The sequence below is a fragment of the Filicampus tigris genome, chromosome 2 (assembly GCF_054856515.1).
Source record: "Filicampus tigris isolate MCC_2025a chromosome 2, RoL_Ftig_1.0, whole genome shotgun sequence".
NCBI classification, from domain to species: Eukaryota; Metazoa; Chordata; class Actinopteri; order Syngnathiformes; family Syngnathidae; genus Filicampus; species Filicampus tigris.
In genome coordinates this window covers 32,614,760-32,630,525 of record NC_141218.1, presented here as the reverse complement: position 1 = coordinate 32,630,525, position 15,766 = coordinate 32,614,760, and the positions used below count along the sequence as shown (strand labels likewise).

At 41.1% G+C, this 15,766-nt stretch overlaps 1 protein-coding gene across 4 annotated transcripts in view; it reads left to right on the top strand.

The window, feature by feature from the left end:
- LOC147152069 (connector enhancer of kinase suppressor of ras 2) overlaps positions 1 to 15,766 on the top strand; it is an 83,060-nt gene that overhangs the window by 41,727 nt on the left and 25,567 nt on the right. For all 4 annotated transcript variants that reach the window (XM_086023622.1, XM_086023624.1, XM_086023623.1 and 1 more), the window contains exons 6-11: positions 3,305 to 3,424; positions 5,597 to 5,656; positions 5,764 to 5,832; positions 9,206 to 9,352; positions 13,718 to 13,836; positions 13,912 to 14,123. In XM_086023622.1, the coding sequence (XP_085879748.1) occupies positions 3,305 to 3,424; positions 5,597 to 5,656; positions 5,764 to 5,832; positions 9,206 to 9,352; positions 13,718 to 13,836; positions 13,912 to 14,123 (727 nt within the window). The remainder of the gene's footprint in view (positions 1 to 3,304; positions 3,425 to 5,596; positions 5,657 to 5,763; positions 5,833 to 9,205; positions 9,353 to 13,717; positions 13,837 to 13,911; positions 14,124 to 15,766) is intronic.

Below are 15,766 nucleotides of genomic sequence, written 5' to 3'. Positions count from 1 at the left end.
ATGAGGATTGCTTAGCAAAATTTGCATGCATGCTTGTCTTATTTTAACAATATCTGCCACACAAGTGTCAAATTAAGCTGAGCAAAGTAAACTAGTGACAAAAATCATACAGCACCCTATCTTTAAATAAAAAAAAATCACTATGTATAACTGCAAGCCAACTGATGGCTTGCTAGCAAGTATTTCTTGCTGCTAAGCTCCAGCGTCTGGACTTCATTGTGTGCGTGTGTGTGTGTGTGTGTGTGTGTTTGTGTCTGGACCTCACTGTCTCATCAGCCTGCCCATCTTTACCTTCCGCTCCTTTTGCTCACTTGCCCCTGTGGGTAGCGATGGTCAACTCCTGGTTCAACGTTGCATACTCAGTAACACTGAAACCTCCACTGGGATATGCTGGATGTCTGACTGCTTTGAATTTGAGTCTGGATACGTCATGTAACGTCCAGGGTATATTTTTGTTCTATTTGAATGTGCATCCCAACCATGTAAGATGTCATGACAGACCTCTGAATTTTTATATGAACTCTTTCTGCAAAAACACTGGTTGGTTTTCAAATTGGTCAACCAATGGGTGATACATCTTGAGGTTCTATTGTCAAAATCAGTGTTTCTCAATTGATTATTTCATTGAAAAAATCCTGCGGCACACCACCAGCTGAAATAGGGAAAAAAAGCTTATTTTACCAATATAAGTGTTATATGGTTTATATAAGCATTTTTTTTAATATTGAAGAATGACGTTATATTATAACGTCTTGAATAGGAATGAAATAAACCAAAAGAAATGTTACATGTTATATAATGTTACATATTGATACTTACTCAGTGTGAAACATGGGCCTGTTTGGATAAACATGCGTCACTAATTCGCTTGTCTCTAAACAAAGACAATTATCTACCTGCTGCCGCTGCTGCCACCTACTGGTATGGAAGAGTACTACAATGTAGTAAAGACATGATTACGCTGCCAGGCGCTAGGCGCTAGACCGCACAGGCACACAAATTAGATTATTTCCCACATTATTTTCACGGCACACAGTTTGAAAAACACCGGTCAAAATGATCATGAACATGATCCACAAATGGAGGTAAATGCAGTCTGTAACACGGTATGCGACAGTGAGCTTCTAGCATGTGGTTCATTTTATACTCTGGTCAGGCCGAGTGTAGTGGGACTTGTACGTTTGTCAGCTTCTGCTCAATAATGCAAAACTCCCTGCTACTTTGCTCTGCTCTAGACTACAGCCTGCAGCAATCAGATGGACAGGGATATTGTGTGTATATGTGTGTGTGTGTGCGTGATTTTGTGTGTGTGAGGGAGAGCGTAGTGCACGAGTCTGTGTGCCTGATGGAGCGTGAAGTGTGTATAAGTGTATGTGTTTTTATGTGCGTTCATGCATAAGGATGAGCACTATTACATAACGCTGTCCTAGTTGTGTGTTTTTCCCCCTTCTCCTTGATTTCTGCATTGGACTCTTATTTCCTACCTATTGCCCTTTCCGTTCCTCTCCTTCACCCCTCACAATCCTTTTTGAGTGTATGTCGTTGCGGCGAAGCAAATAGTCATGCATACACTGATAAGCGATAACAATGGTGGCTATGTATGTTTGATTCAAGAGGAAAGGGGGAAAGAGAGTGAGGGAGGAGGGTGGAAGCATGAAGCCAGAGCCTAATCCATTTGGCAGCGTACTACGTCTGGCTTTCTGTTTGACTGCTCTTAAATCTCACGCCAGCCAACCACATAAGTGAATTTCTCCATAATCTGCCCTCTGATTGTCGAGAGGCGTGTCAGATCAAGGCTGGGTGTGTCAGTGGAATAGAAGTAGCAACTCTACTTATAGTGACTTGACTTTTCGTGTCGTGTTCCGTGCTAATCCCAGGTCAGAAGTGTTAGTCCGATGATCAGAGAGGGGGACAAGTACAGCCGTGACATCAGACCTCACTGCAGCTTGAAGATGGAGGCTATTTAGGGCTCTACAAGGATAAGATCGTGTTCTACTTCTTACACTTTGTTGCTTCATATCCAAATTGAAATTTCAAGTTGCCTCTCAAGGGTATCCTGTCATTCGTACCTCACACGGTATAGAGAAAGTACTCAGAACAGTTTACATATAACTGGCACAAAAAAGGGTACACGAGTCAATCTGATACATCACAGTTAAAGCCAAAGCATGACAAAGAGTAGTCTCCATCTCCACCTTTTTTTTTCTATTACACTGAATGATTCACAGACTCTCAGCTATAAAATGTGTATGAGTGTGTATGAGTGCTTGAGCGCCTGTGCTTGTTTGTGTTTGTGTGTACGTGCGTGCGTGTGTGTATGTGTGTCTGAGACCTGTCCTCTTCGTTCCAGAACTATAATCCTGTAATTGCTCATTAAGATTGAGATCAGATGATTATTTCAAGTAGGGGTTATCAGTGTGTGCAATGCAAGGCATCCTGCCACACCATTTAACTGTGAATACCAATACTATTGAGAGATTTATTTTATATTTATGTCAGTTGGACCCTGGCATGTGTGTTTGTATGTGTGCATTTTTGTTACTAATCTCATAAGGAAGGATGTGTAAATCCATTGCAGTCAGTGATCCAAGATTAGAAGGCAGAGATACTGTTGATAATTTAACTAGCAATGCATGACCTAGCACACAAATAGACAGCAAAACAGTCAATGTTTATTTAGAACACCGGCAAGGTAAAGCCACACTTCCTCTTTTTTTTCTTACATATTGGGCTCTCGTTATATGAATTTGTATTCACTGCCTATACTTACAGGTATTTATCTTTTGTTTAGATTAATGCTTTCTTTTATGCCATTAAACTAGCTTCCATGTGATGCTGTTTTCTATACTTTTAACTCATTGTACTTGTAACTATGCCAATAAACACCGAAATCATAAAATATTTTAGCAGTGAGTAGTCAAAGAATGAGTCCTTTTTTTGAAGGACACAGTGTTTCAGAACGTACAGCGATGTGTTAGATTTTTTTTAATGTAAATCATTGGGATGCCACTAACACAAATCAGAAGTGATTTGTGTAAGAAATTGTTATTAGGGCACCTCAAGTTGGCTGGTAGAACTGATGTGTTGCTCAGCGTGTGACAAGAATCTTTTGGGTGTGCCTGTGAACGGACAGGAAGTAGTTTGCGTAGAAGTGGTGAAAGTGGTGATGTGGAACAATCTCATGAATTGATTTTGCTTTTGCTTCTACTAGCAAGGTCACTACTGTGTCCCTCCTAGATAAAAAGCAATCTCAATAACTTCATTCCTCTGTCATTGCCTCCCCCCTCTCTCCCACAACCTCCAGTGTAAGACCTTAGCGGGGATATGTGACCACATCATCTCTCTGTCATCAGACTCTCTGGTCTCTCAGTCAGCCCATCTGGAGGTTGTCCACCTGACAAGCATCATGCCCAGTGAAGGCCTGGTAAAGACAATTACACGCACACGCACAAACATACACTGTGAATTGGTACACCGTGTAATGAATCAATTAATAAATCAATAATCATTTCGCAAATGGACAAAACACCGTATTCCCTTCACATTTGTATGTACTCTTACAACTTTGTGGGTAGAGCAAAACAGAAAAGCAAAGTTTTTAACTTGGATTTAAAAGTATTTCCCCTTGGGGCTGACCTGACTTCTGTTGGCAGCTTATACCATTTGCGTGCAGCATAACAGCTAAATGTCGCTTCACCATGGTTAGTTGGAACTCTGAGCGCCACTGAGTGACCCAAGTGTGCAGATCTCAGAGACCCAATTGTTTTGTATTTATTCAGCATTTCACTGATGTATTCAGGGTCCAAACCATTCAGTGATTTATAGATCAGTAGCAGAATTTTAAAATCTATTCTACAGTTAATTGGGAACCAGTGTAAAGCCTTTAGGACTGGAGTAATATGTTCCAATCTCTTTGGTCTGGTAAGAACCCGAGCTGCAGCGTTCTGAATGAGCTGCAGTTGTTTGATGCTCTTTTCAAGGAGTCCAGTGAGAAGACAGTTACAATAATCAAGTCTACTGGAGATAAAAGCATGGATACGTTTCTCCTGGTCTACTTGTAGCATGCAACCCTTCAGTCTGGATATGTTTTTCAGCTGGTAAAAGGCTGTTTTAGTGATTGATATGACAGGACTGCTGAAAGTCAGGTGTGAGTCTATCAGCACCCCAAGATTTCAGATATGGACTTTGGTTTCCACAGGCAGCGATTCCGGGTGTTTTCTAACAAGAAACCTCTTTTTTTAGCTGAAGGCGATTTTGGATAATCTACTTGTTAATTTGCTCTAGACAGTGACAAAATATGTTAATTGAACTGCTGTCATTTGGGAAGATTGATAAATATAGCTGTGTGTCATCTGCATGACCAAGATAGCCAATATTGGCGTTCTGAAGCATTTGATCAAAGATAACATACAGACCGGACAAAAGGGGTCCAATGACTGGCCCATGAGGGATCCCACATGTTATGTCCATTCGATCAGATTCAAAACTTGTAGTCTATCACAAGGTATCTCCTTTCCTCTATGCTGGCAATTTTGCAGACTGAAAATTACATCACAGAGCTCAAATAACAATCAATCATGCCTCACATGTTTTCTGGGTTTGGTCATGTGATATCACAAGCTGAGCCCTTAATACAATACAATACAATACAATACAAGCGCTGTAATGTCATTTTCAGTGGACAGCAAGTGGCAAAATGAACACCAAAATCACATTACGCCACCTGCGCAACAACTTAGACTTGCTTTTAGCTGGTCTAAATTGTATTCTACTTTCGGTCACCAAATTGTCAGATGCGCCGGGGATGTGTAGTGAAAAATGCCCTATGTCTCCTGCAAAGCCCAGCGAAGCGCAGCGTGGTGTGCCAAATTCTATTCTCAAACACGGTAACTAGACTTGCCTCGGAACGAAAATTAAGATGTGCCAGTTTTTACGCTGAGCGCCTGTTTATGAAAATGCTAAATAGGCCCCTAAATATCTTGTCTTTGTAGTGTACTTACTTTAATATAGGTTGAAAAAGATTTTCAAATCATTGTATTCTGTTTTTATTTACATTTTACAAAACGGCCCAACTTTGTTGGAATTTGGTTTTGTAGGTGTAGGCTGAACAGAACTTTTGGAAGGACAACAGAGCAAAGACAGTTGGTTCACTACTAGCTCAGGGAAAAATACTTTCTAATGGCTGTAATTTATTATTTTGAAGGCTAGCTGGACAGATATTTATAGTCTAGGCCGTGAAGCAGTCCTTCTAGAAAATGGTAATGAGTCAGAAGGACTTATATTATTGGCATTGGGACTGGGTCATACTTTGAGATTTGAACGCTTCTCTTTTCTGTTCAAGCCTTCCAAGTCGTAGATAAATGGATGACAATTTGAAGAGATCCCCAAATAGGTGACTAGAAGAGTGTAACAAATGCAAATTAAACCCAGTTGGGACAAAGTCCAATGTTAGGACATTCTTTTCATGACTGTAAACAAGGAGCAGGCAGTGAATCCATTCTGAACAAAACAAAAGCAAATGAAGTATCTATACGCAGTCAATTTACTGTACTGCGTATTGCATTGATTATTACCCTCTGTCTTGCTTGTCTATCAGGGGATGTACATCAAATCAACATATGATGGACTCCATGTTATTACTGGGACCACAGAGAATGTAAGTTTGATAGAAACTCAAACACATCAAATCCATATTCTCATTTCATCTTTTTTGACTGTTTATCCTAAATGAGATTCCCTTGCCCACAATTTCTCCCTTTGCAGTCTCCAGCAGATCAGTGCAAAAAGATTCATGCAGGTGACGAAGTCATCCAAGTCAACCATCAGACAGTGGTAAGTAGAAGAATTCATCCGCATCCATTAAATGCGAAACGAAAAAGACAACGACCTACTTTTCATGTGTTTTCCCTGTGAATTCAGTCTGAACATACTCTCCATTCCAACTCCATTCAGAGACAAAGTCACCATGGCTCTTCGTGCCCTCCTGTATTGCTATGTAGGCTAATTGGTTTTGCAACTGGAGAAGACTGTTGGATAAATTCTGTAAGACCTTTTTATTCGCATCAGTCTGACTGTCAGTCGTCTCTCTGGAATGTGTTTCCATTGTCATGAGAAATCATAGATTTGGGGAATTTGAAAAGAGAACTTTTGTTGCTCTTTCACAACTGCACAAGTTTCTTTTTGTCACGTTAAATGGAGGTACAAAAGTGGGCAGCCATCTGAAATGGTGGAACGCCGCCTTGTGAAGGCCTGTGATTCAACGCATTATCTTGTCTGTTCTATGTGCTTTGCTTTAGCTTCTGATGTTTCCTTCCGCTTCTCATTGACTTGTGAGGGAGCTACGTACTCTGGCTCCACATCACTTTCCTCCGGGTGATGGTGCAGACTGCTCCCTGCCGGGCGCTTAGTTCCAACCGCTCGTTACTCTCTCTGTGAGACCCTCATCTCTCTGATCCCTCACCCCGGGGGGAGGAGATAAGCACAGGGAGGCGCAGGTGTGGGGAAGGGTGTGATGAGGCAATTGGGGCATACTGGTATGAGGCAAAGCTAGAAAGATGTCGAGGGAGGAGGAGGTTAATGAGGAACTTGAGGAAAGAAGGTGAAAAGGAAAAAGGGGGGGAAAAGGAAGGGGTAGTGATTTAATCATAATATGAGAGGAAGAAAGAGGAATTAAGAAAACATTATGACTGGTTACTTTGTCACAATATTCCTTATGTGTAATAATAAACAGAATTTTAATGAGGAACTCATTTCATTTCATGATAGGACTGTTTTGTATAGAACAGCCCATACATTTGGGACCTTTGTTGTGTGAAACCTGCTTCAAAACAAGTCTGGTGGTTTTGTTTATGAGGTGAGATTTAGAAGTTGCTCACATACCAAACTGATTGTTTGAAGAGGCAACATAATTATGTGTTGGTAATAGCATTTGGGGAAATAATGAAGACTCCTGGGATTAGAAAAAAACAGCCCAGTAGCATTTATGTGATGCTGTTATTTTGGTGAGTCTCTCCTTGTATCCATCTGTTCTGCGCATATTTGCAAAGTGAACATTTTCTAACTGGCCTGGTTAACATGCTTTGTGTATTTTGGGATTGAAAGTGTGGTTGCCGTGTATTCCTTCCGTTCAGGGGTGACACTAGCTTTTATGGACAGGTGGGGCTCAGGTAGACAGGTGAGCAAATGAAGCACACAAGCAGAAATTTCACATACCGCTAATGATGTCTGCAGTACATATTTAAATAAGATACCACACTGTGCAAATGTTTGAGGTGACCATTTGACTTGCAGTATTGTTTCAGTCTGTTTTCTAATACAATATGCAAATACAGGAAATATGTATACATTATTATTAGGGGTGTAAGTTCACAAAAGTCACGGTTCGGTACGTACCTCGGTATGGGGGTGACGGTTCGGTACAGCAATAAGTCTCAAATGCAAGACTAGGTTGTTTTTTTTATTTAGTTTTAACAGAGAGCAAGCTACAATTCAATTTGCCCTAAAGAAAAAAAACATTCCCTGTTTTAAAAGCACAAAATAGAAAAAAAACCTGTGCATTAAGGTCGTTCATAAATAATAATAATAATAATAAAAATGATAATGATGATAAAAAAATTTTAACACAGGAAAACACCCTTTCTTGTATGGATGGAATGAGGTTGCAGATAAAGTCAGGTAGTACTTACCAACTAGAAACTTTAACTTCATTATAAGAACAGCAGAGGACAGCTCATGCTCACACGGCTCTTGTGCGATTGGATATGACGTAGACCACGGTCTTGCTAATATGCGCCCGGGATGGAACATTGGAACAGGGCTCCAGCATGTTTAATAAACGTTTGAAGCCCTGCTCCTCGATTAAAGCATATGGGCACATAGATGTTGCTATGTATATGCCGATTGCTACTAATATCTTTGGCTCTGTCTGCTTTCACATCTCCAGGCTGCTTAGAAGTAGCGGGGATAATTTGTTGGTGTTGAGCGGGTTTCTTTTTTCTACCCCCGGTAACTATATCGGGGTGATGCCGTCTTACATATGTTAGCATGTTTGAAGTGTTACCTGCAACATACCGCACAAAGGTCGAACAACGCCGACACACAGTTCTTGTTCGCTCCACCACTCGCACACCATCGCCGTCGTACTCAAATCTGAGGCCGAAATGTTCCCAAACGGCTGATTTGTATAGGGAAAGGCAAGCCTGCTCCATACTTTATCCCGCACTCGCCATTTTTCTTCTACATTTGTTTTGATCTATTTCTTCGTCGAAACAACAAACGTGGCGGTCGCTTGGTCTCAGGCGTTGACTTTTATTTTTTATTTTTCCATCAGACGTATTTGTCGTATGACTCCGTGCACCGAACCTTGAAGCCCGTACCAAGACGGTACGGAACGAATACAAAAACCCTAACTTACACCCCTAATATATATCCATCCATCCATTATCCAAACCGCTTATGTTCACAAGGGCTCACCTGTCATCGGGCATTAGGTGGGGTACACCCTGAATCTGTTGGCAGCCAATCGCAGGGCACACAGAGACAAACAAACAACCATACTCACAATCACACCTAGGGGGAATTAAGAGTGACCATTTAACCTACCAAGCATGTTTTTGGAATGCGGGAGCAAACCGGACGGACGGACGGACGGACAGATGTTAGATAGATAGATAGATAGATAGATAGATAGATAGATAGATAGATAGATAGATAGATAGATAGATAGATAGATGTAGGAACCAATTCAAGTTGTACCTCGCTTACTGCCTCCAGCACACCCGCGACACTTGGGAGGATAACCCCTTTGGAAAATGGATGAATGGATTATACATGCTATATTAATATTCATCAACACAGTAACAGTGTGACACTAATAACGCTAGTAAAACAAAAATAACGTGTAATGTATTTTTCTAGATAATTGAACTGTATACATTCATGTCACATTCTTAAGTTGTTTATTTTTTAGAGATGTAAATCTACATTTGATCAGTGAAAAAACATTTTATCCCTCCAATATAAGTTGTGACTGAGCAAGATATATTGTGACTTGACTTATGACTTGCTTGAAATTTGGTGGCGACTCGATTTTTTTTTTCCACATTAAACTTTGGACTTTTGTGGGACTTGAAGGTTATGACTTGACACTCACTTGCAACTTGCACATATATGACTTACTCCCATTCTGGTGTTGTGTGCTCTCCAGGTGGGCTGGCAGTTGAAGAACCTGGTCAATGCTTTAAGAGAAGACCCATGTGGAGTCATCCTAACTCTGAAGAAAAGGCCACAGAATACCCTGAGTTCCACTCCAGCTCTGCTGAGGAATGTCCGCTGGAAACCACTGGGCTTGCAGGTACATACCACCAACACTGTTATTGCAATTGCTTGGAATCATTCTGCTCTCATATTTTTGCGCTTCATGTTAACCTTTGGGCAAATGATTTATGACCAGGTTGCTGGTTCTGTAGTGGTTCACAGTGCTGACTTTGGTGCAGCCAGCATGAGATCTTTTCCTGCTGAGTGGCTGTAGGTGGGAATCTGCTTGTCAATATTTGCGTGTCTCTATTTTCCCTGTGATTGACTGGGGACTAATACAGGTTCAGTCTTCAGTCAGATGGGAAATGTGCCAACTTATCAGTGACCCTGAACATGATAAAAATGAAAATGAATCAATGGCTGGCTGGCTGGCTGGATGGATAGCACATCTTCTGTCCTCTGTTTGACATTGCAATGTTTCTGATGAGCTCCTTAAAGTAATTTATTGTAATCTTGCTAATTCCAGTATTCCCCATACATGCTTTAAAGATGGCCTGTGCTTTGGCTTTTTCTCTTTGGCCTTTTTATTCATAACCTTCAGTGTCTCTATCCTTGATTCCTTTTCAGCAATTGTTTGTCTTTATCCTTTTTCCACAAACACAAAATAATGTCTACGTGCAATGAGGCAATAAGGTTATACTGCATCTTGCCTTGGTGGTGAGGCTGGAGCGCCATTCTTTTCTCCTTGTTGCTGCCTTTTATGACCTGACTCTTAAGTTTGTAACATTTGTTTATGCATTTATTGTTGTATAAAAACAGCTGTTAAGGAGCACCACATGTTCTATCTGATGGACTGGTGAGGTACAAATACACCATGAGCAGAACATACCGGAACACAGATATATCAGTAGGGAAAAAAGGAAGCGTTGTCTAAAATTTGTTCACGCTTAAAAATACTTCAGCTCTTAATTATTCATAAGGAACGACAGGATCTGAAACAAGATCTTCTACTCAGCAGTTTCTGGTGATGATTCACTGACTTCAGAAAACGTAGTGTCTTCACAGCATCACAAGATGCATGCTTGTCCGTATGGGTAAGCAAAATCTATTGGTCACGTGTGTATCAATGCAGAACAATGTTTTCTCCAATCAGACCTTTTCCTCTCATTTTATTTTGTAAAGCTAGTATTTACGTACAGACTGTACATACAAGTTTCACATCAAACACATAAGCCTGTTTTGTAGGATGAATCGTGCAGTTTATAGTTTATCCGAAATGTGGCAAATATTCCAATGGATTATGACTAAATCCAAAAAAGAAACTATTTGTCCCTGAATGATCATGTGATTCAAGGACCAAATCCCTCCATGGCTGTCTTTTCCATTCCTGTGTCTGTCTCCCTCTTTTCTGTGCTTTTGCCTGTGCATCTGTTGTGTATAATGGCCTAGAGAAAGAGCAGCATTATCATCCACTTGCGTTAACAAAAAGCAATGTTTTTTTTGTTTTTTTGCCAACACTGTGTGCAATTTGTCACATTGCTCATATGTGTGACACTCATTGTTGGAGACCCCTTTTACATAAATCTGTAATATGTGGAGGTGTATAAATAATTACTGGTTGTAAATGCCTGCTATTTTGGGTAACATGTATTTGTGAGTTATGTATTGTTAATAGGGCGGCACGGTGGTCGACTGGTTAGCACGTCTGCCTCACAGTTCAGAGGTCGTAGGTTAGATCCCAGCCCCGGCCTCCCTGTGTGGAGTTTGCATGTTCTCCCCGTGCCTGCGTGGGTTTCTCCGGGTACTCCGGTTTCCTCCCACATTCCGAAAACATGCATGGTAAGTTGATTGGACACTCTAAATTGCCCCTAGGTGTGATTGTGAGTGCGGATGTTTGTCTCTGTGTGCCCTGCGATTGGCTGGCAACCAATTCAGGGTGTCCCCCGCCTATTGCCCGAAGACAGCTGGGATAGGCTCCAGCACGCCCTGCGACCCTTGTGAGGATAGGCGGTATCGATAATGGATGGATGGATGGATGTATTGTTAATAAGAAGGCTGAATAGGTAAAGAGTTATAGCTTCAACATGTTGGTCGAAGTTTTTGGGGACTATTTTTGTGGCACTAGACAAAATAATAGCCGCAACCTCCTTAAATCCCTGACAGCTTTTTAATGATTCCTAACTCCCTTTTGGCAGAATAGCAAAATTGAAGAAAATGAAAAGTTCACATTCATGTTATTGAATGTTTAAGCACGTTACTCAGGGCAACTCGCTCTTTCTACTTGTACTTTGTCAAAAGCAGGTACTACGAGAAAGTACACATAGTATCCTAATGTTACCGTAGCCTTTGCTGTGCCTTTTTAGCTCAGGGTGCTGGAGTACTATATTAAGAGACCGGAAATAAATATCAATTTCAATCAAAAATAGTTGAAGTAACGCAGCCAATTTTAGAAAATATACTTATGGATGTGACACTTTCCCAACAAAATATAAAAAATAATAGTACGCAGTTTTTTTTTCTCCAACAAACATTATCTTGTAATTGGTTTTGCACAGTATGTACTTATCAAGTTCTTTCCAAAATGCATCACTAACGGGGCAGTCAAAAAATAAATGAGTCACGCTTTCAGTTTCAATTTTGCAAAACCGAACACTTATCAGTATCAATAAAACGCTCAACATATGAGTTAGTTGGATGTATATCGTGCAGTTTACAGTACAATGTCGCTCAATGCACTAAAATTGTCGTGAGTTAGGCTGGTGGTGATAGGACCCAAGAGCAGACAGATAAAAAAGTAACAAATAAACTTTATTAAACAAGGAATCAAAGTAGCAAAGAAACTGAGGATCAGGCGTGGCAGTGGCTGGGCTCTCAGGAATTGGGGCTGTGAGAAACTCTGGCTAATTCTCTTTTCTTTCAGGTGTTTTTGGTGAAAGTCTGGAGAATAAATGGTGGTGGCTGATTTTTTTGGCCACTAAATGCGTCAAATTGTTTTCTGCACACCATGGCAAGCATGAAATGAGGTTTGTGATTGGCTGGCCTTAGCGATTCTCAACTTGGTGGGCTGGCGCGGCCCCCGCTTGTGGGACGGCTCTGGCTGTAATATTAGATTGGCTTGAACTACAAATTCTGATGTTGGCAGGAGACCATGATGTTTCTCACCGACCTCTAAAGGCCCGCATTTAGGGATTTACATCAAATATTTGTCCAAAATAATTATTTATGTACACTTAGAGGCTGCTCCATTAGGTACACCTTCAAAATCAAAATTAAATCAAGTATAAATCAATACATTTTGCCAGTGAATCTAATCGTGTTTCCATAAACTATACAGCTTTCCACTTCCTTTTAGCTTATTGTGATAGCGAAGATATTTGAGTGACTAATTTTCAAAAAGGAGATCTTTAATTCTAATCCTACAGTGAAACAGTCCCAAAAGTTATTATTGAAGATGTTAACGTTGTGATATGGGGAACATCATTCTGTGAAGAGCTTACACATACGATTTGTCAAGTTTGTCGTGAAAGCAGCAGAATTCAAATGGTTTAAGTGATGTTTTAACATGTTGGAATGCCGCCTGCTGTGGAAGTCCCATCCTACTCAGTGTGCACCCCCAGCACCACTTCCCCTTTTCCTCAGGCTGGACTGTAATCACGAAATTACTATTTTCACTCTCACAGCACAGCTCCCTGCCTCACTCTCCTCTCCACCACTCTCTCCCCTTTTTCTTTCTCTTTTTGACCTATTTCCTTGTTTCTGCTTCATCACATCCCTCGTTTTTCCCCCAACCATTTTCATCATTTTTTGAAAAGCTGTTTGACTAGAAACAGAAGAAGACTGAAAATTAAAGTACAGAGACAAAAGGCCTGCACATAAGGGTGTAGAAGGTTTTTGAATGAAAATGTCCACTTAAAGAGCACTCGTTACATGTATAGTGTATGGCAGATATGTATGGCAGAGCTGTAAGCAAGTATGCAAGAATATTTCATTCAAAATTCACATGCGAGCTATACATGACGTCAGCGAGGCATCCTTGTTCACATGGCGCACCCAAAGACAAATGACGTGTCCTTGAGTCATGCCGAGGTACTAGGCCATGCTAGCTTTCCTCTGCCCTCAGTGAGAGCAGCGGTTGTCATAGAAACAGACACGGTGAACCCTGTGTGTAAAAAGGCTTGAAACAAAATGAGAGAATAGTGAGCATGGGAGAGGCTGCGCAGTCAAAGCTTATACAACATGGCAGCTACTTTGTATGTGTGGAAGTGTGCCCTTTTTTGTGACTCACTGATTGATAAGGACCCTGCTCTAGCTCAGGGATATACGTATGTTCCGTTCTTTTGTTTTCTGTCAATGTTTTTTTGTATGCTATGAAGTTTGAAAGTATCTAACACTTACTTTCTAAAACCTGTGCTCGAAGAGACTCAATTACAACACAAGCAGTCTTTCATTTATTTCCTATCAGCCGGTCCCCACCAGCCCTACCAGCACCTCGCCTACACCAGGTGGAACTTTAGGCATGTCCAAAATGGATGCCCAGGATGTGTACATTCTTTCCCCTGTCTCTGGACTCTACAGCCCCAGGTGAGGGTCTGCAAAGTACAGATCTCTGTGCCGACCTCCATGCTGGCTATGACTAAAATGTTGCTGTGCCCACAGGGAGGAATTGGGTTTGATTTCATGTGATGACATCACCCGGTACAGTGTGACCTCCCAGTCTGGTTCGAAAGGGTCAGAGGCTGTCAGCTACTACTTGGACCAGGACAGTGGTCAGTACTTCTCTCTTTTGGAAGGAGACGGACCACCAGGCTCTGAATATGACAGAAGCCGTAATACAGGTGTGCGCAGGCGGGACAAGACCCCCACACATGGTAAGAAGGAGATTTCATCTTGTGTTACTTCAGTGGTTCCAAACTTGTTTCTTCAGTAGAACAGCATGCTCTCTATCACAAATATTCTCACCTTTTTGTTATCAACATTTCCTCATTATGTGCTCATCATCTGTGCTAATGGCTGTTTATCACCTCTGCCAACAAGGCTTCTGATGCTTTTTGCCCGTCAGCATGATGCAGCATTACACAGAAAAATCTGGGTCCATGTCCTGGAACATGGTTAGGAGGGTGTTGCAAGGACCAAAGAGCAAACATTTTATCCTGAGGCCTAAGGATGATGTTCACTTTCGGGCACCTTTCTCACATTGGGGATGCTATGCTTCCTTTAGCTCCCAGTTGGCAGCATCCTGACACTGAGCTGTCATGCCCTAAAATCAAACACAAGTCCATGAGCACAGTTCAATCCCTCTCTCTCCCTTGCCACCTCGGGCCCTCTCCCATTATCCCAGACAGCTTTCAAGACATCCTCTTCCTTTATGGGAGAGTCTCAAGAGGCCGTCATGATGTGAAAGGCCGGGAGGGTCACACGACAAACAACTGCATTAATATGCATTCACAGGAGTTGTGAGTCTGGACTATGTCTGGACTATCAATGAAAGCAGGGATCTGTTTGAGATTCTGCAATGCAGAGATAAATTGTCCAAATACAACGGTCTTTTTTTTTTCACACAGAAACCAAAAACAGGGATAAAAGAAACAGCAACAAGTGTCACAAGTAATAATCTAAAAGTAATATAATTTAATGTAAGGATTTTTTTTTAATTAGATGAATACCCTGGCATCACACTGTAGCGTATTTAGTCATTTTCATCGCTAATGAAAGACTCCTATACGTGTTGCATTCTGTTTCTCATGTCAGAACGCCATGATCACACACACTTTTTATCTTGAATTCGCAGATTAGCTTTCTGACCCGCTGCTGCGCTGGACTTTTCCAGTTGCTACCAGACTGCTGAATCTTATCGTTGGAATGATGCTGAGCCTTCCAAATCACCGGCGTGCTGAGCTCATTGGTTTTCTTGGCGACAGCAACCAAGTCTAAACAACTGTGCTGCATAAAAAGGGAGGGTGTTTAAAATCAAAGCAGTGGGTCGTTTTGGTGATGACTTACAGTATGTCCAATTGTACTGTGTTCAGACTCGACAGCAGCACATAGGGGTGCCTCTATCATCCAATTCAGAGTTTCTTATGGATGTATGGGAAGAAAATGTAGTAAGACATAAGCGAACTACACAATCTAGCGGGAATTGGCATCAATATTATTTTGTGAACATGTTAAAACGTATTGTACATTGGTTTAACGCCAAATGCAAATTCTGAAATCTAAAATTCATTACTTTCATTAGAAAATCTTTCCTTACTCATCATCATCATTTTAATCAATGGGTTGATCAAAATGATGATGATGAGTAAGGAATACCGAGAAAAGTTTGTATTTTTTTTATTCTCTTTGATGTCCTTTGATAAGATTTACAAGAGAGCATGGCCTCTTTCTTTGTAGCTGGTCTTAAAACACCGGTCATTTTGGACGACTGGATTTCTCCTTATTATTCAATATTTCAAGCTTATTGGTAGGTGGTGAACTGGTGATATCTCGGTGCCTTGTGGTGGGCATGTCGGGT